The following is a 20,605-nucleotide window of genomic DNA, read 5'->3' as shown; positions in this document are numbered from 1 at the left end:
TTCTCTGCCAGAAAGAATGATCTACTCTACACAGTGGGTTGCACATCTGATGGTTATCCTGAATAAGAACCTGGGTGGGTTTTAAAAGCACAGGTTGCTGTGACCTACAGTTGACAATTATCATTCACTAAATTATTATGGTGGGGCTCAGGAATCTATTTATTTTAAAATATATATATATTGATTGATTTTTTTTTAGAGAGAGAGAAATATAAATGTGAGAGTGGAAGAAAAATCAGCTGCCTGCTGCATGCCCCTCCACCCCCACTGGGGATGGAGTCTGCAACTTGGACATGTGCCCTGGCTGTGAATCAAACCAGTAACCTTTCAGTGCACAGGAGGACCCTCAACCAACTGAGCCACACTGGCCAGGGCAGGAATCTAATTTCTGTTCAATTAATCAGGTCTTCAGGTGTTTCTGCTTGGTATCTCCTAAAAGAAACTTTTTACTTGACATCTAAAATTTTTCATTAACTAAGTTTCAATAGTTACCATGAATTTATAGCATATTATATTGCTCTATTAAATGTTTAAAGTGGAATCTACATACCATTGCAATTCAATATTTATCATTATCTATTAAAATCCTATCTAATAAAAGAGAAAAATGGTAATTGGCGTACGACGATACCCTTTTCATTGGCTAATCAGGGCTATATGCAAATTAACTGCCAACTAAGATTGTCAAGTTAACTGCCAACAAGATGGTGGCTAATTTGCATATGTAGGCACAATGCAGGGAGGCAAAAGGGAAAGCAGGAAGAAGCCCCCTGCCACTGACAGTGATCGGAAACCCAGGGGGGAGCTAAGAGCTGGGGGGCAGGGCAAAGGCGGCCCTGGGGCCGCCTTTGCCCTGCCCTCCAGCCATGATCGGAGAATCAGGTGCCTTTTCCGCCCTGGCCAGTGATAGCAGGAAGTAGGGGTGGAGCCAGCGATGGGAGCTGGGCACGGTCGAAGCTGGCAGTCCCGGGAGCTAGGGGTCCCTTGCCTGGGCCTAAAGCGGAGCCCACGATCGCGGGGCCGCTGCAGCTGCGGGTCCCCGCTACCCGGGCCGGACACCTAGGCCAGAGGTGTTAGACCTGGGCAGGGGCAGAGCCAGCAACCGCGGGGAGCTGGGGGTCCCCTGCCCAGGCCTGACACCTCTGCCAGAGGCCTCAGGCCTGGTCAAGGGGCCGATCCGGTGATTGGTGATCGGAGGGTGATGAGGGTCAACTCCTCTGGCCAAGGCATCAGGCCTGGGCAGGGGGGGCGGAGCCGGGGATTGGGGGGATATGATGGTCCCCTTGCCCAGGCCTGAAGCCTGGGTCAGAGGCGTCAGGCTTGGGCGGGGGGTGGAGCAAGCGATCAGAGGGAGATGGGGGTCCCCTGCCCAGGCATGAAGCCTGGGCCAGAGGCCTCAGGCCTGGGCGGGGGCCAGAGCCAGTGATCGTGGGGAGATGGGGGTCCCCTGTCCAAGCCTGACACCTCTGGCGGAGGCGTCAGGCCTGGACAAGGGGCTGATCCTGCGATTGGAGGGTGATGGGGGTCAACGCCTGAGGGCTCCCAGTATGTGAGAGGGGGCAGGCTGGGCTGAGGGACACTCCCCCCCCCCCCCACACACACACACACACACACACACCCAGTGCACGAATTTCGTGCACCGGGCCCCTAGTATATATATAAACAAGAAATTCAAAAAAAAAAAAAAAATTCCTAACAGTTGGAAATTTTATTTCATCCTTTTTTCTCCTTGAATTCATAATTTTATTTTTCTCCTGCCACAGAATTTTATCCTAATTTAGCTTTATAATTATATCTAATAAGTCCTATTTTACTGCAACAAATATATATACACATAAATTGAAATTGAAAGTTGTGGGGTTTTTTTAATTTTCTGTATCTCTTTAAATGTTTGCACTTTTTTACTTCTGGAGTAAGTTATAATTTCAGTTAATCAAAACAATGTAAACATATTGCAAATTTTGATGAATAATTATTAAATGTAAAAAAAGTAAAATGTAAATTTAATCTCTTAATGAAAGACTTTTTTCCCAGTTAGTTTCTGGTCTTTAGATGAAAGTTACTTACTACTAGAAAAACACAGGTTTCAGCATCAAATGTTTTTTTTATTTGTCTTTTTTATTTTGTTTTGTTTTGTTTATTAAGGAAAGAGATGGAGGAAGAGAGAGAGAAAGAGAGAAAAACATTGAAGTCAGAGAGCCATCAAAGTGAGAGAGAAACATTGATTGGTTGCCTCCTGCATGCCCCAACCAGGAATCAATCCTACAGCCTGGGTATGTACCATGACCAGGAATCGAACCCACTATCTTTTAATGCATGCGACAAAGCTCAAGTAACTAAGCCACGTCAGCCAGAGCTATTCATTTGTTTTGGGGTTTTTTAGGGGGGTGGGGGGGCTTTATTTATTATTTTTTAAAATATATTTTTATTGACTTCAGAGAGGAAGGAAGAGGGAGAGAAAGATAGAGATATCAATGATGAGAGAGAATCATTGATCGGCTGCCTCCTGCACACCCCACACTGGGGAACAAGCCCACAACCTGGCAAATGCTCTGACCTAGAATGGAACTGTGACCTCCTGATTCATACGTCAATGCTCAACCATTGTGCCACACCAGCCAGGCCAACTTCAGTTTTTTTTCACATTGATTCCATTAGTTTATTTTCTCATTCTCTCTTTCCAAATCTGTATAATGGGAATAATAACATTTAATTTACAGAGATATTGTGAGGATTACAATATAGTAAATTCTCAGTAAGTGTAGCACTTAATATTTATTGGGAGATTCTTATGTGCCCAACACTGTACTAAATCCTTTGTATTCTTTAGATGATTTAACTCCTCTCTCATCCAAGTATTTTAAAATCATTATTATTACTAGAGGCCCGGTGCATGACACTCGTGCACTGGGGGGTGGGGGGCGGTCCCCTCAGCCCAGCGGGTGCCATGTCACAGTCCGGGACCCCTCACTCCTTACTGCCCACCTGCAGTGGAGGCGGGAGAGGCTCCCACCACCGCATCTGTGCTTGCCAGCTGTGAGCCTGGCTTCTGGCTGAGTGGCAGGGGCGCACTGACCACCAGGGGACAGCTCCTGCATTGAGCGTCTGCCCCCTGGTGGTCAGTGCACGTCATAGCGACTGGTCCTTCTGCCATTTGGTCTATTTGCATATTAACCTTTTATTATACAGTAGGTCCGCGGGTTTGTCAGAGATCCGTTCCTACGGTGCGACGTAAGGTGATTTTCGCCGTAAGTCAGAACCCATCTACATAAGCACCTACATCACTCACATGGACCACATACACAGCAGTAATGAAGTGAAACAGTAAAAAAAAAATTAAAAGATAACAATTCCTGACCTTTACTTGTGGGAAATAAATAATAAAAAACATAAAGCACATATGTACATACGTCGAAATGATGGGACTTTTTTTTTAATATAAATAAATGGGAGATGGTGATGTAACCACGAAACGATGTAGGTCGAGTCCAGCGTAACCCTAGGACTGCCTTATAGGATTACTGCCATTTTCCAGCTGAGACACTGAGGGCTGAAATTACTTGCCTGAGGTCACCAGTGTTGAAAACTGCAGGACCATCATTGCAACCCAGGTTTTCTGAATTTGGACCTTAAGTTGTTAGCTGTTTCTCCATGCCTTTTTTTTTTTTTTTTAGCATCATTTGAATTTTTTACCTATTTTATTAAAAATGAAAAACTCCGTGGTTGAGCATTGACCTATGAACCAGGAAGTCACAGTTCGATTCCAGGTCAGGGCACATGCCCAGGTTGGGGGCTCGATCCCCAGTGTGGGGCATGTAGAAGACAGCCAATCAATGATTCTCTCTCATCATTGATGTATCTCTCTCTCTTTTTCCCTTTCTCTCTGAAATGGAAGGGAGGGAGGGAGGACTGGAAAGTACTTGAATTACAAATCAATTTGTTTCTAAAGACTTGACCAAGATTTATTTATGAATAAAAAGGATTGGGAGAATGGAAATAGTGCTAACTTAAATATTTATTAATACAGCATTTTTTGTATATTCTGCTAAAGACTTATAGCTTCAAATTGGGCTCATTTATTTATAGGAAATAACTACCACATAACCTAATTGATAAAGTCAGTTCTGGTTGTCAAATCAGCCAAGTCAGACTTACTTTCTGCCAGAAAGTCTGACTTCATTTTTCCACTCAAATAGATGTGTTTATGATCATTCCTGTAACACTTCTGAATTCTAAAGTAGGTAGGTAGGTACCATGAGTTTGTCTTCTGCATGAAATAAGATGCTGCCACCTTTAAAATTTCTTACCAGTGCCTTGTTATTTTGCTTTCACTGGGCTGTCTTCATGTGAATCTTTGCTCTCAAGTACGTTCTTTGATAGTGCAGGGCCTGGAAGAGATGGTGTGTTAAGCAAAAAGTGCCTTATCTTTCATGGCCCTTCTCTTCAGTATATCTAAACTCAGAACATTCCAATAAGAGCCAAAACACCCATTTCAAAAGGATATTACACTCCTGAGAGAAATATGTTTAAGACAAAAAGGACTCAAAGCCCTTCCTTGGTTAGAGGAAGTTTCACTCATACTAGTATTTCAGATTTTTTTGTTTGATGCCCTAAAGACTTGCTCTCTTACACAGTATTCTGTAATAAGATTCTGAAAGGCCTCACCTTTGTTAAGTGGGAAGAGGCTATACCAAAAGGGGAGACATTCTCACAAGATGCATTATTGGGCAAATTAATTTTAAGTAAGCCTGCAAGAAGAAGTTGAGAGTCATGGGTAGATAACCGTAAAATTATCCATGCCTTCCTACCCATGGAATCCACTCTGTGTAGCCCCCAGAGACACATGTACCCCACTTTGAAAGCTTCTAGTCTGTATTACTTGTATCTATTCCTGCATCCCACTCTCTGCTTCTTCCATCCAGGCCATTCTGTCTTTTACTTTAATCACTGCTGTAAGATTTGTAATAAATCTCTAACTTGTGAAACCAATTGACTTTGCTCAGACCTCATCTCACTATATATATCTTAAAATGTGAACACCTGCCCCACCTAAGAAGGAAGAACATGAGGGAGGTAAGAGAAAGAACAAAACTAAAAGGAACAAACATTCTCTTGCGTAGGGAATGGGCCTTGGATTGCGGCACCTCCGCACTGTTATTTTTCTGGTTCGCCCTTGTTTTTGCTTCAGCCTGGCAGTGCCCTTCCCTTCCTAGGCACTCCTGTAGGTTTCACGGACCAGCACATCCATAAAGCTTTCACCAGGCTGCCAAGTGAGGATATAATTGCTCTTTCTTTCTCGCCCTTGTACTTATTTGGACTCCAATTTTGATACATCACACAATGCTTTTCTATTATTTAAACATTTGTTTCCTTTCTGTCTTGCTCTTTATGTGTGTATGGCATGTAGTTAGTAGATGTCTTCATTTTGGTTTAATTGAATTAGCCTCTGCTACATATTTTCTTCATAGATGCTGTCTTGGCTTTGGAAAAACCTGTTGGGGTTTGTAAACAGCCCTCTTAATGTTCACCATTACTACTTGAATGTTTTGTTTCACTTTCATATTCTGTCAATAATCTATACAAACTAAGATTTTTATTTCTACTCTTCTGACTTTCTCCAGGAATCGAAAAGATCAGAATCTCTTATGGACATTCATCAAAAAAAATTGAAGAATAAGGCTGCTGAAGATAAAAATAAGCCTCAAGAAAGAATACCATTTGACCGTGATAAGGATCTCAAGGTGCATCGGTTTGATGAAGCTCAGAAAAAAGCCCTAATAAGAAAATCTAGAGAACTAAACACCAGATTTTCACATGGCAAAGGCAGTATGTTTTTATAAGTAAGTATATTTCAGTGAAGTGTATTTTTATACCAGTAAATTTGAGCTTCTTAAAAATTTAAAGAAAAAAATGTTTTTAATCCTCACCCAAGAATATTTTTCTATTGATTTTTAGAGAGAGTGGAATGGAGGGGAAGAGACAGAAAGAGAGGATTATTGATGTGAGAGAGACACATCAATCAGTTGCCTCCCATATGCACTCCAACCAGGGCTGGGGACCAAGCCTACAACCAGGTTACATGCCCTTGACTGGAATCGAACCTGGGACCCTTCAGTCTGCAGGCCCTCGATCTGTCCACTGAGTCAAACTGGCCAGGGCTAAAAATAAATTTTGTTTATAAATAATTATGTGGCATAAATAATTATGTGTAAAAATCTATATCCTTTTATAGTATAATAGATTGTAAATCTGCAAATCTTTTTGTATAAGTAAACATGGTTTTTAAAACAATTCAGCCTTTGTGGGCTTATAAATGTTCATGGAAAAGTAGCCTTGTTCTCATAATCACTAACAGGGCATTGCTACTTAAATTCTGTAATAAAAGTTTAGTTTATGAAAAATGGAAAGGAGGGTGTAAAGCAGTGGTTCTCAACCTTCCTAATGCCGCGACCCTTTAATACAGTTCCTCATGTTGTGGTGACCCCCAACCATAAAATTATTTTGTTGCTACTTCATAACTGTAATTTTGCTACTGTTATGAATCGTAATGTAAATATCTGATATGAAGGATGTATTTTCATTGTTACAAATTGAACATAATTAAAGCATAGTGATTGATCACAAAAACAATATGTAATTACATATGTGTTTTCCGATGGTCTTAGGCGACCCCTGTGAAAGGGTCATTCGACCCCCAAAGGGGTCGCGACCCACAGGTTGAGAACCGCTGGTATAAAGGATGAAAAAAGGTTTATTAGTAGTATTTTTTTTTAATACATGTCTTTATTGATTTCGTGGAGGAAAAGAGAGGGAGAGATAGAAACATCAATGATGAGAGAGGATCATTGGTTGGTTGCCTCCTGCACGCCCCTACTGGGGATTGAGCTCACAACCCAGGCATGTGCCCTGACCAGGAATCAAACTGACTTCCTAGTTCATAGGTCTGTGCTCAAACCACTGAGCAACACTGGCTGGGCGCTAGTAATCTTTGATGTCAAATAAGATCACAATTAGAAAAATGTTCATTGCTTTTAAAGGATCTCAATAAAGTAAGGTCCAAAACCATTACATCACTCATTTATAGTCCAAACTGACAAGAGTTCATAAAGGTGATTAAAAATTACATAAAAACTAATGTTGCTCCTTAAAAACCTTTACGGTTTTTGTTGGGGGTTTTTTAATTTATTTTTTTAAAAGATGGCCAAAACTATTTTCAGTTGATTTTCCAAAAATCAAACTAAGAAAATAAAGTATTGTCCCTACCGTCAGTTAACTATCTTGTTTTCTGTGCTGTAAAAAAAAGAGAAAAAAGGATTTATATAAATTATTAGTGACTGGAAAGTATTTCAAAGAAAACAAATCCAATTAAGGTCCAGCCTGCAAACTACTAAGGTCTGTCTTTCTAAACATGTTAACACATGATGTTAAAAGAGGGGAAGATTCAGTTTAAACAATATGTGACACATTTCCAAATAACTACAACTTACAGTGTGGAGGAAATACTTTTCTGTTTCCAGTACATCCATTGGTTTTTTCAATTGTATGAAACCTACATTGATATTAACATGTGCTTTAAGAGAAAATAAAGTTAGAAATATTTTCCAACTTACTGAATTTTCTTATTCTTACTTCAGGGGGATTTCCCTGTACAATGAAGAAAAGTTGAAGAATACCTTTTTATTGTCTGTCCACCTTTGTTCTTTCATTTTAAGTTTCTTAAGATTAGAGATTACTTTAAAAACCATACAAACTCACTTTGTTCTGTGCATCCTTTTAGAGTCTAGAGGAAACATAAAATTGGTGTTTCTTATGTAGAATGGAATTTTGTGTGTCTTTGGCTTCTGAGAAAGTATGGGCTTTTCTTCAATTAATTATTCTGGGGATCCTCCCCACCATGCCCTAATTTTTGTGATGGCCCACAAGTATCCTCTCAGACCTGCTCAGGACTGTCCACTGAATCTCTACCATAGCCTGGACGTCTTCATCGGGTATCACTAACCAGCCCTGGAGCAGGTGTTCTGGGTCCTTACAGTTAATCCAGGAATTTGAAATTGTTTGGATATTCCCTTTCAGCTGCAGCCAGTGAATACACATTTACTTGAAAATAGAAGATATGGAGGTTTGACTGCTTCGTTAACAGTTTGCTTGTTTGGGCACTCTGGGCTTTTTATTTGTTTGGGGGGTTTTGGTGTGTTTGTTTTTAAGTCAGAAAGAAGAATATCTGTGTTATCTCACGTGCTAAGGAAAAATTTTCTTAAACTTAGTAAGTATTTCTAGGGGAGGCAATCTGAGGAACAGGACATGCCGTTGGCCCTGGCTGGGTAGCTCAGTTGGGTAGAGTGTTGTCCCAATATGCCAAGGTTTCGGTTCGATCCCTGGTCAGGACAGAAGGATCAACCAATGAAAGCCTCAACAAATGGAACAACTAATTGATCTTTTCTCTCCTCTCCTCTCCTCTCCTCTCCTCTCCTCTCCTCTCCTCTCCTCTCCTCTCCTCTCCTCTCTCTTTCTCTCCCCCTCCTCCCTCCCTCCTTTCTCCCTTCCCCCCTTCTCAATCTTTCTAAAATGAATAAAATAAAATATAAAAGACATGTCATTAACCACGAGCAGTGTGAAGTCTAAAACTCAGCTCTTCGATCTCAATCAAAGCTTTCTAAGTCTACAAACTCTGCTTTGAGATGATCTCACGTTACCCATTTATAATTAACAGATTTTTATCTGATTTATTGGGGACAGATCTTTTATATCAATCACAGATAGCCCTTTAAAAAAATGAAACTCTAATCATAACCACCCTAAGGAAGCATTATATATTTCTATGCTTTAAGTACTGCCTCTTTAAGTGTTAAATAGAAAATTCTAAATAGTTCTGTAAGTTATATTTTTTTATAGATTAGTCCTAACTGTTCTGCTAGTTCTGTGTTCTTTTCTTGATAAAGCACAAGGTTTTAATGGGAAAAGCTTCTGATTCCTACTTCATTTAGGCTTTATTGAAAAAGTATGTAAACCACTCAAAAAAGGCTACACATTATTATTTTAATCATAGTAGTACAATATTTTCCAGTGATATTTTCTGTGTAAACTGTAGCTTACTCAAGCTCTTTTGAAAAATGAATTATTCTCCTAAGCAAATTTATGAAAAGGCTTCTTGTCTATACAGAATTGAACAGAGCTACTTTTTGACTTAAGATGTCATTTTAGTGGGTGGTATTGTCTAAATACAAAGCTTGTGCAAGTGCATCCGTTGCTTTCATTTAATTTTTTTATGATTTTTTTTCTCAATGAGAGGAAGAAATGGTACCTATTTCCTCATCCTTCTATGAATTCCTAACATATTTTTGGGAAATCTGGTATTTCCAGTAAAAATGTCATCTTTGGATACTTATTTTTGCTTTGCTGTCACCCTAACGGGGATAGAGGCATTTCTATATTACATATTTACTATTTATCTGTTCTCTCACCCTTGGAGTGTCCATGACCTTCGCAAAAGGGGGAGAAGCTGCTTCTTCCCATGACCTACCACCTCACTGCTGCCTCAGATCCAGTGCCCCTTCATGCCACCCTGAGTCCAGTTTTAATAAAATGTCAGTCCAGAGGTCGTTTGCCTCCTGGAGAGACTAAACCCAGTATAGCAACACTGACATTAGAAGAGCAGAGTAACTGTTTGCACAGAATGGAAAGGTAGTCATTTCATCTCCTCTTCAGGCTGTACATGGCATTATTATATTGAGTCTCCTGTCCATCTGGTAGAAAATTGAGACTGTTGACATTTTCTAATAAGAACTTTTCCATGTCCTACACTTCTTGGCCAAGTCTTAGAGAACTGTGACCTCTTTTGAAACTTAAAAATGAAGAAGATAAAGAGCAACACTAAGTTAAAAAGTGAAGCAGCTACTTGACATTCTTTACTGTTGAAGGTGACATTTAAGTTCATTGTACCTGAAATTATATGATTTTGTCCACTTCTCTAAATTGTCATCTGAAATAAATGTAGACGTTTCAAAGAGTAACCATATTACTGATAAATGGTGGCTTTTACAATTGGGTGAATTGGTGGAGGGGCAAAAGATGAGAGATGGTGGTTAAATCCATAATAAGACTTAAATCCTTTTTATATTGGGTAAAATGTAATATATTAAGCCCGGCTGTAAAAAAAAAAAAATGGCCATGTCTTACTAAGCGTTTTTAATCTTGTTTGGATGTAGGAGCCACTGGACATTTAATCACTTGAACATTTAATGATTCTTTGAATTAATTTTTTTTTTGAAAAGTGAGGTTGAAATTTACATGGTATTGAGGCTTACCTGCCCCAGAATAGATAAATGATTATTATATAAATTATTTGTTTCTTATATAGGGTGGATAATGTTAATGTTACTACTCAGATATGTATGATCATGGGAGATAATTTTACAAAAGCCCTTATCACTTCTCTTTTCACTTTTTTTTATGATAATGTTAGTGAAAAAATTTTCTGTGGAGTTATATTCCTAAGAGAAAGAGTGAACATGGAGGGAAGTGGTTAGAGGGCATACCTATGTAGCATCAAAGCCTGGTCTTCTATTTCAGAATATTAATTTATTTCACTTTGACTTTTGATGCCATAATGTGATCTTAGTCTGCAGTTACAAAAGGTCATGCTTTTCCTGTTATAGGAGAGCTATATTTTTTTGCAGCTTAAAAAATTAATTGTGACTGGAGTGTGTACAAAATTAAAAAGCTATATGTACTGCTCCTTTCAATTTTGTTCATTTTGAACTTTACAATTAAGAGACTTTTTAGAAAAGAATTCCTGAGGTGTAATTTTTATGTATAAATAAAGTTTATCTGTATCTGAGAGGTTTCGGTCTTTTATTTTTGTTTTGTTTATTATTAGCTTATCTCAAACAGGCAATATTGGTAAAGAGAATATCCTGTAAAGATCATTCTGTTCAACCAGGTCACTGTGGGCTGTGAAAAAAAGTATTTCACCCCAACTTACTTGCCAGGTTTTCTTTATCCCAATATAACTGCATAACTATTTATTTAGAAATACAAGACAAGACAGACAAATGCTCTGAAAAGCACCATGGCACAAGGGGCTGCACTGGGTAATAACCAAGGTCCATTGTTGTACATGTCATAGGGTTACCTAGCCGTTGGCGGGTTTACTAGATCGGTTGATTACGAGCTTTTTTTCTCTCTGTACTTCCTAAATTCTTTCATGTGTTTTTCTGTAATTGGGAGTGGGGGGTGGGCATTAACCCTTTTCTTAAGTCCTAATTTTTTGTTATATAGGGTCAGAGTTAGAAACTGAACTATGAAGGGGACTACTGAAGAAGTGACGACAGATTTTTCAGGGTGGTTTTTCTGTATTAGTTGTATTTCCAGTTTGGTACTGGGAGAGTGTCAGTGTAGCATCCTCCGCCATTTTGGAATCCTGTTTTGATGGTTTTTATCTTTTGAGATAATGGCTGAAAGCAACACATTTTGCTGAACTCAACTAAGAATACATACTGCTATACCTCATTCACACTACTCACTTAAAGAAAGTAATTTATTAACCTAAGGTTGCTACTCTTTTATAACAGACTAGAGGCCCAGTGCACGAATTCATGCATGGGTGGGGTCCGGCCAGCCCAGCCCCAATCGGGGCTGATCAGGGCTGGGCCTGTTGGGAGGAGGAGATGGCAGGAGGTTGGCCAGTCGACCCACCCCGATTGGGGCCTGATCAGGGCCGGACTGGTTGTGGGGAGAGGCCACAGGCTATTGACCTGTAGGCTCCACCCCGAATTGGGGTTGGGGGCTGATTGGGGGCGGGGCCGGACATGGGGAGGGGCTGTGGGCAGTAGGCCAGCTGGCCCCACCCCCAAATGGCGTGGGGTGCCAACTGGGGGCCAGTGGCCTGGGGGAGGAGACATGGGTGGTTGGTCAGCCAATTAGGGTGGAGGGTGTGATCAGGAGCAGGGACAGCCAGGGGGCGGGGCTGTGGGAGGTTGGCCAGCCAGCTCTGCCCCCTATTGGACGGGGCCAGCCTGGGGGAGGGGCAGGCGGATCAGAGGCTGGCTGGCTGCGGCGAGGGGGCCGCAGGAGGTTGACCAGCTGGCCCCACCCCCTGATCAGGCCAGTTCGCTGGCCACAGTGGGCATCATAGCGACCAGTAATCAGTCATTCCGGTCGTTACAGACGCTGGCTTTTTATATATAGATAGATATGATTAATTTGATATTGGCCAGAAAATAAATCTAAAAATTGTGGCTATTCTTCAGTTTTCATTTGAACTGGATATTTTGTGGTCTTTTAAGTTGGTCTTTCCTCCCCACCCCGCCCCCCAACAGCCTTGTATACTGGTTAATTAAATTGTCATTAGAAAACTGAGGTTTTTAGAGTTAAAAATGTTTGCCAGTCAAATCATTTATCAATAAAGACAAGATTAGATCTCACCAGTCAATTTTTAAGATGTTAGTTGACTCATCATACTATGATGCTCCTAAGAAAATAACATGAAAAGATGTATTCAGAGATTGCCTTTTACCAACCAATCATAAAGAGCTTTTTTAAAAGTCACATATCCCTTACAATGAGCACATAGCAACAACCAGAAGGACTGCATCTTTAGTTCAGCATTTACCAAAACTGAGTAATACCTAGGTTTAGAGATGTGGACCAATTTAGTCAACAAAACCTCTAAGTCATTGTTTTTTAAACGTTGGAGTTCAGCAGACTCCCCTATGAGCTTACTAAATATATAGATGACCTAGCCTTATTATCAGATTTTGATTCTATCTTAGGTTTGAGTTTGGACCCACGCACTTTTTCTTGTAAAGTTCCCCAGGTAATTCTAATGCATTCCAAAATATGAGAAGCAAGCTTGGTTTGGTTTAAACATGGCGTATTAAGATTTCTAGAATCAAAAAAGTCAAATTACTGTCATGTCAGGCGTGGACATTGAGCCTTTTGATTCAAAGGATAGAAGGCAAACATTTCCCAGTCTCCCTTGCTGCTAGAGCACAGGTACAAGCGGCTCTAGATGCCCAAATCATGTCATCAGGATTCTGTCTCTCAGCCTGCCTCTCAGGGTCTGGAGGAGCGGCCTTCAAAAGGCGTGTCCACCTGGCACCTCAGAATGTGACCTTATTTGGAATAAAGGTCTTTGCAGATGTAAGTAAATTATAGCTCTTAAGATGAGATCATCCTTGATTTAGGGTGGACCTTACATCCAATGATTGGTATCCTTAGAAGAGAAAGAAAAGGAAGATTTGAGATGTAAAAGCACACCAGGAAGAAGGTCATGTGAAGATGGAGGCAGAGACTGGAGTTCTGTTGCCGCAAGCCAGAGAACTGCAGCCACCAGCAGCTGGAAGAGGCGAGAAGGATTCTCCCCAAGAGCCTTCAGAGGCAGTGCGGCCCTGCTGACACCTTGATTTCAGACTTACCTTCAGAGCTGTGAGAAATAAATTCTGTGTTTTAAGCTACCAAGTTTATGGTTGTTTTTTGCAGCAGGCAAATTCGCCTTCGTTTCTTCAAGCCCAAGATAGGGCCTGGTGTTAGCAACTTCTAGTTAACCATTGTTATGAAGGGCACAGGTGGGCCACTACATTCGTCAGCTCTGCAGGTTTCTAGTCTCTATGCCATAATGCAGGGGTCCTCAAACTTTTTAAACAGGGGGCCAGTTCACTGTCCCTCAGACCGTTGGAGGACCGGACTATAGTTTAAAAAAAACTATGAACAAATTTCTGTGCACACAGCAGGGGCAAAAACACCTGGTGGGCCGATAAATGTTTTTGGCGGGCCACATGTGGCCCGCAGGCCCTAGTTTGAGGACCCCTGCAATGGTTCTGTAAAGGAAACTGGAGGTATTGTTACCAAAAGAGGTAATATATTCTGATCAGAAAAAAATTTGAAAACAAAAAAACTACAATCAGCAAAAAAGCCCGACATGGAGCAGTTAAAAATAGATTTTTTAAAGTGTTGTCAAGTGGAGGTAGTTCTTCAATAAATAGATGCTTATAATTAGCAACCAAATGTTGCTATGGTCCTGCTGGCCTTCAATTTGTGACAATTAGATAATCTGTAAATGTATCACTCTAAAGAGAATAAAAGGTGGGGGTGGGGAGGTTCCCTTTCATAGGAAACTTGCTAAATGAGCTTTGTGTGCGCTGCCTTGCAAGCAATTGAGCTTCAGTGTGGGCAGTAATGGCATTAATTTAGTCATTAAAAAATTATACTTATTAGGGTATGAGCTTTGAGTTCTCAATTGTGATACATAAAAGCATTCAGGAGTCATTTAGATCAACTCAGTATGTAGCTATAGCCAAAAATAATAATAAATAAGCTAGTAAAGTATTTGGTATACTTTAAGTATTTGAGAAAAAAATACAAGAAACAAATGTGCTACGTTTGGACAGACCTATGGTATGTCTACCTAGAAAATTGTTTCCTGTTTTAGTTCCTATGCCTCAAGAAAAGACATTATAGAAGAGGTCTAGAGAAGAGCAACTAAATTGATTAGCTCCTCTCTACGAATATTTATCCAGTTACCATGACGTGCAGGACACTGGTTGAGGGATACCGAGCTAGCAAAGTTGTGGTCCCCTACTCCACAGGCTATGGAGACACAGGTTCCTGAATGCGTGCGGACAGTGCAGTGCGGCAGGCACAGGGCCTGCTCAGGTTGCAGAGGGGATCCCAGCAGTACTTTCTCTACTGCAAGCTTCCCGATTCTGCCCTCCCAGGGCGTTGAGCTGTAGTCCCCAGTTAGCCCCTGTGCATCAGGAACACCTCCAGGTGCTCCAAAATGGAGTGTTGAAGACCCAGTATAGGGCCACACATGCAGAGACCGATGCATTCTCCTGAGTTCGCCGATGGACATATTGCCTGGCCAGACAGACGGGCTTCCTGTGCTAAGGGTGGGAAGGAGACAAAGGAGGAGAAGGCTGCCCATCTGGGAGCAGGTTGCTCGCACTTCTTTGGCGCAGAGTGAACTCTGATATCTGGATCCTGATGTTGGGAGCTCGAATCTGAGCCTTCTAAGGGTCGATGCCAGGGGTGGGAAACCCCTGGCACGCGTGCCAAACATGACACGCCAGTAACCTTTGCTGGCACGCGAAACCCTCTCTTATAATCTTCCACTTACAATTTTCTTCTTAATATCGACTTTTTTATTTTTCAGATAAATTCAGTGTAGGTGCATCTTAGATGAATAAATAATTTTACATAACAAGTTACCTTAAAGACCATAGACATGGATTGACGAGAGAGGGGAAGAGCAATTTCTAAGTCTCGTAATAGGAGTAGCCTGGCAGATGAAAGTAGTAGCTCGTGCACATCTCTGAAGGTCACGAAATATAAACCTGATGTGAAATCTCTGTCATCAGTGATGCAGCAGCAAAAGTCCCACTGATAATGTCAAACGGAGTCATAAAGTTTTCTGTCGGACTATCAGTGTACATGTATACATTAAAAAAATGTATTTTTCATCATCATATACTGTGTTTTTGTGGCTCGAATGAATTTTATTTCTTCAAGGTTCTTCACATACGTACACCTTAACAGATATCAAATAGGCGTAACATGTTCTCAAAAAATTAGGGTTGGCACGCAGAAGAATTTTGCGTCAGAGATTTTGCTGGTTTTGGCACGCACTCACAAAAAGGTTGCCCACCCTGGTCTATGCTGTGAGTGAAAGGTGACTTAGCTATTCACCCCCTCCCTGAAGACAAGACAAACTAAGGACACCCCATTCTGTCCCCAGCCAGGATAGATGAGTGCTACAGCTGTGTATTGAAATTTTAAAATGTTTTATCTTCCAGAAAATTAATTCCTTGGGGTGGCTTCCACAGCTTCCGCAGCCAGTGGCCCCTCCTGCTATCCTTCTGTTAACTCTTCGTACTAGTGGGAACTGTTCACTTGTTTTGTTCTCTCCCCATACCCAGATTGTGAACTCTGTGAAGGCAATCTCTCATCTTTTTCTACTAGTGTCATTTCTAGGGCCTAGATGGAATATTATAGATACTCAGTAAAATTTGTGGGAGGAAGGGAGAGAGGGGTGGATGGGCAAAGTCTGTTGTTGGTTCCTAAACACTAGTAGAAAACACTTTTTCCTAGAGGGTGAGGTAGAGCTGTAAATGTTAGCCACCACAAGGCGGCACTAGAATTCCACCTGGGTTCCCTCTGCCAAGGAAAGCCAGCTCCCAGAAGTGTCTTGACCTGGGCTGATGCCTCAGAACAGATGCTTGGCTGAACCAAAATGAGCCATGAGAGATGTTTGTAAAGAGGACTGTGCGGTCAATAAAGGAAAAATACCACATGATCTCACTCATTCATGGACAATAGAGACCATTATAAACTTTTGAACAATAATAGATACAGAGGCAGAGCTGCCTCAAACAGATTGTCAAATTGCAGCGGGAAGACCGGGGAGGGTTGGGGGGCAGGAGGTAGGGGGGTAAGAGATCAACTAAAGGACTTGTATGCATGCATATAAGCATAACCAATGGACATAAGACACTGGGGGATAGGGGAGGCTAGGGGACTGTCTAGGGCGGGGGGATAAAATGGATACATATGTAATACCCTTTGTAATACTTTAAGCAATAAAAAAAAAATAAAAATAAAAAATAAAAAAAAGAGGACTGTGCGGGAAATTAATGCACCAAGGCCACTCGCTGCTATCGCAGAGATGACTGGTCACTTTAGATGACCTCTAACACAGAAGTCCCCCTTCCACCTCTGGACAACACCCGCCTCCGCCACCCCGCCCCTGGAGCTATATCTAAACAATAGCATGTTGTTTCCTCACCCGTTTTCCTTATGCACTGATTAAACAAAATGCTCAGACTCACAATATAGGGATTTCATTCCACTGCCACATTTCCTTACTGAATTCTCTCTTCCTTGTTCAATAATAGACAGAACTGACATAAAAATGACTACTTCTGTCTTCTTCTCCCCAAGAGATCACTGAAACTTTCATCCCAGACCTTTGAACCCTGGATACCTGTGTAGATTGGGGAGAAAGGAAAACATTCTTTGAAATTTCAAGTGTGTGTGTGTGTGTGTGTGTGTGTGTGTGTGTGTGTGTGTGTCTGACTCCTGTGAGAGACTGGGAGATGTAACCATGGAAACTAGAGCATGCCGGTAACCATGGAGACTCACGTATAATCCAGCTATGCCATTTCCATTTAGAAGCTGGTAGGGCTATGGCTGTCAGAACAGTTAATATGACTGAGTGATTTCAATTGTTTAGGTGAGTGTCCTACAGACATTTAGGTAATTTCTAAGTATTGCCTATACTTTTAAATATTGGAGAGAATGCCTTTTAATAAGACCTCCTCTGTTCATCTAATTTCTTAAGAATCCCCCAAATCTTTCTTCCTCGTTCTCTTACCACACCTCCAGAGCCATCACTAAGTCAGTCAACAAACACATGTTACTCACGTTGGTGTGCCGGGCACTCTGCTGGACCCACCAGATATGTATCCCAGACAATACACATTATCTGTCCCATTAGCTTTAGTGCTGAGGCAAGTCCCTGAGTAAAGGCTCCGTTCATCAAAAGGCTTCTTTACCAGGATCCATCCCAGTCTGGCCTGTGTCTCCAGTGTGTGAGATGTGAACTAGCCTTTTTTCATTTTGAAGGAAAGTTTCACTAGCCAGTGTCATTGAAGTGCTTCACAAAGTCAGATCATTGCGTTTATCCCATTTCTTTTGGTCTTTTCCTGGGCGTGCTGCAACCCCACCATCACCTCTGCAACCAAAAGCCTGGTGACGGCAGGTGTGTGAGCAGCTCTGTGCTGTTTGTGCACCAGTGTGGTCAAAAGGCAGAGTGCCGCGGTCAAGTCACCTGCATTGGCCACTTACCCGTGAGTGACCCCAGGCAAGTGAGGGGACCTCTCTAAACTTCAACTCTCCTCACCTGGAAAAGGGAAATAAAAACCTCTCTCTTTAGGTGATTCAGTGATAACTTCACATGGCCAAGCAGATTGACTGCACTGCAAATTTCTATCTTCCAGTCTGATCTCTCTCCGCCAGTATCGGTCAGCAACGTTCCATGTTCCTAGTCCCTTCTCCTATTTTACTCAACAGCTGGTTCAAATCTTGACAACCTCCAACCATGCGCCTGAAACCCCCTGGCTCAGCAGATAATAGTGGTGGAGATGATGGTAATAACAACGTTGTTATGCAGTAACACCGGGCACTATTCCATGCCCTTCACACGTCTTAACTCATTTAATTCTTACAGCAAACCATTGAGGATTACTATCAAATCCCTTATACAGACGAGGAAACCGAGGCACGTGATGTCCAGGTAAATTTCTCAAGGTTATAAGCTAGTGAACGGTGGAAGGAGAATGTGAACCCCAGCAGTGCCTCCGGAAACTGCCCCCTCCACCACTGAATCAACATCAAAAAACTGTTTCCTGGCGCACTGCGAATATAGAGTCCACAGGCACAGACTCCCTCACATGACTCCTGCTTCACCCCTTCACTCACCACTCCTAGCCGACATCTTCATCAGCACCCGCCCGTGGCCTCCCTCCACATTTCAGAGGGAAAGGTTAGCCTTCCCCATCCCCCACCCCTTCCCACTTCAGGTTCTTTGCGCCTTTAATTTTCCCCTTTCTTCCTGATCCTCAGTCTTTCCTCTCATTTGGCTCCTTCCTGTCAGTGTGTAATAAATCCAAATCTGTCCTATTTTATTTCCTTTTAAAAAGTGTGACTTTATCATCCTCTCTTTCCTTTTCACTGCCACGCCTCTGAAAACTTCTCTGCCTTTGTCTGTAGGCGTCCTGGCGCACCACTCCACACAGTGCTCAGAGCTGTTAAAATAAATGGTCCTGACTGGCTCCTCTCTGCAGCATTTACCGCTATTGATCACTTTCTCCCCTTTAAAACCTTCACCTTGCCATGGCCTCTGTTCTTCCACTCTCTGGCTTTTCTTCCTCCATCTCCTTTGCTGGTTTCTCCTGCGCTGCCTTTTCCTTAATTCAGGTGTTTCTAGAGATCCTTCACCCCTGTCTCCTCTCTCTGGGGACTGTCAGTGCCTCATCTGTGTCTTTAGCCAGAAATTTCTTCTGAGGTTCAGAGCAGTAGATAAAAATGACTTAACCGCGTCAGAGAAAAACAAATATCTTATTATTTCACTTTATGTGGAATCTAAAGAATAAATGAACAAACAAAACAGAAACAGACTCGTAGATACAAAGAACAGACAGTTGCTAGAGGTGGAGGAAGAGAGGAGTGTTGAGGGGCTGGGTGAAAAAGGTGAAGGGAGTAAGGAGGACAGATTGGTAGTTACAGTGTAGTCATGGGGATGTAAAGTACAGCACAGGGAATCTAGTCAATAGTACAATTACTGTGTATGGTGCCAAGCGGGTACTGGAAATATCGGGGGTGATTGTCTAAGCACTATGCTGTACACCTGAAACTAATACAAAAAAATATTGAATGTAAACTGTAATTGAAAAATAAAAATTTTGTAATGACTGTTAACTATCTTGACCTGAGAGGGTTCATGGCTCCTCATCTTCAACTTGTCACCACCATCCACCCAGGAGCCCCAGTCACCAAACCAGAAGTCATCCTCCAGTCCTACCTGCTCTCCTTCATATGTTCATTTAAGTATCTCCTCTCTGTTCCTCATCCCAATCCTTCCATCACTACCTTAGTCTAAGCCAGTGGTTCTCAACCTTCCTAGTGCCGCGACCCTTTAATACAGTTCCTCATGTTGTGGTGACCCCCAACATAAAATTATTTTCATTGCTACTTCATAACTGTAATTTTGCTACTGTTATGAATCGTAATGTAAATATCTGATATGCAGGATGTATTTTCATTGTTACAAATTGAACATAATGAAAGCATAGTGATTAATCACAAAAACAATATGTAATTATATGTGTTTTCCGATGGTCTTAGGCGATCCCTGTGAAAGGGTCATCCGACCCCCAAAGGGGTCTCGACCCACAGGTTGAGAACCGCTGGTCTAAGCTCTCATCTTTCTCTCCTAAATACTAAAATCGCCTCCTGACCAGTCTCCCTCTACCCTAAGCCTCAACCTCTGTCAACAATAAAGATACCAGCAAGGTCTTTCCATTATGCATATCAACCCATTGCTCAAAATTCCCCAAAGATCCTTAGTCCAACATGATGAAAACTAATTCCTTCACATAACAAGAAAGGCCCTTGAGGACCTGACTGCTGCCTCAATTCTCCAGCCTCCACAGTTGCCTCTCCACCTCCCTAACCACTATCTTTCCGGCTCTGGGGCTACAATACTGGCCTGGATGTAATGGCCCCAAGCACTGTGCTCACACTTCCTTACTTGGCACATTCCATCCTTTCCTTCTGGGACTGCTTCCCCAGCTTGTCCATCAAGCAAACTCATCAGTATTCTCTACTTCCTCTTTGCCACCACCCATCCTCTTCTCCATCCCCTTTCCCATCCCCCTCCCCATCCCTTCATGGCCTGGCCTCCCTTGTGCTTTCTGCATACTCCCATCCAACAATTATCTTATTGTTCTATAACTGTTGGGTCCACCTCCCTTCCTAGACTTACTAGTTCTTTAAAAGCAAGCACTATTTATTTTTGCCTGGTATTGTTGTTCTGCCGATGCCCAACAAA

The 20,605-nt window shown here is 41.8% G+C and overlaps 1 protein-coding gene across 5 annotated transcripts in view; it reads left to right on the top strand.

Moving 5' to 3' along the window:
• The window catches only part of GPALPP1 (GPALPP motifs containing 1), a 41,908-nt gene extending 28,440 nt beyond the window's left edge, over positions 1–13,468 (top strand). Inside the window, exons 8-9 of one of the 5 annotated variants that reach the window (XM_059684683.1) lie at positions 5,622–5,840; positions 13,219–13,468. In XM_059684683.1, coding sequence (XP_059540666.1) covers positions 5,622–5,840 — 219 coding nt within the window. In that variant the 3' untranslated portion in view covers positions 13,219–13,468. The other 4 variants (XM_059684685.1, XM_059684686.1, XM_059684682.1 and 1 more) reach the window with 4 other exon arrangements.
• Positions 13,469–20,605: the final 7,137 nt, after the last annotated feature.

This window comes from Myotis daubentonii, chromosome 2 (assembly GCF_963259705.1).
Source record: "Myotis daubentonii chromosome 2, mMyoDau2.1, whole genome shotgun sequence".
In the NCBI taxonomy this organism is placed as follows: domain Eukaryota; kingdom Metazoa; phylum Chordata; class Mammalia; order Chiroptera; family Vespertilionidae; genus Myotis; species Myotis daubentonii.
This window is presented reverse-complemented; position numbering and strand designations above follow the sequence as displayed.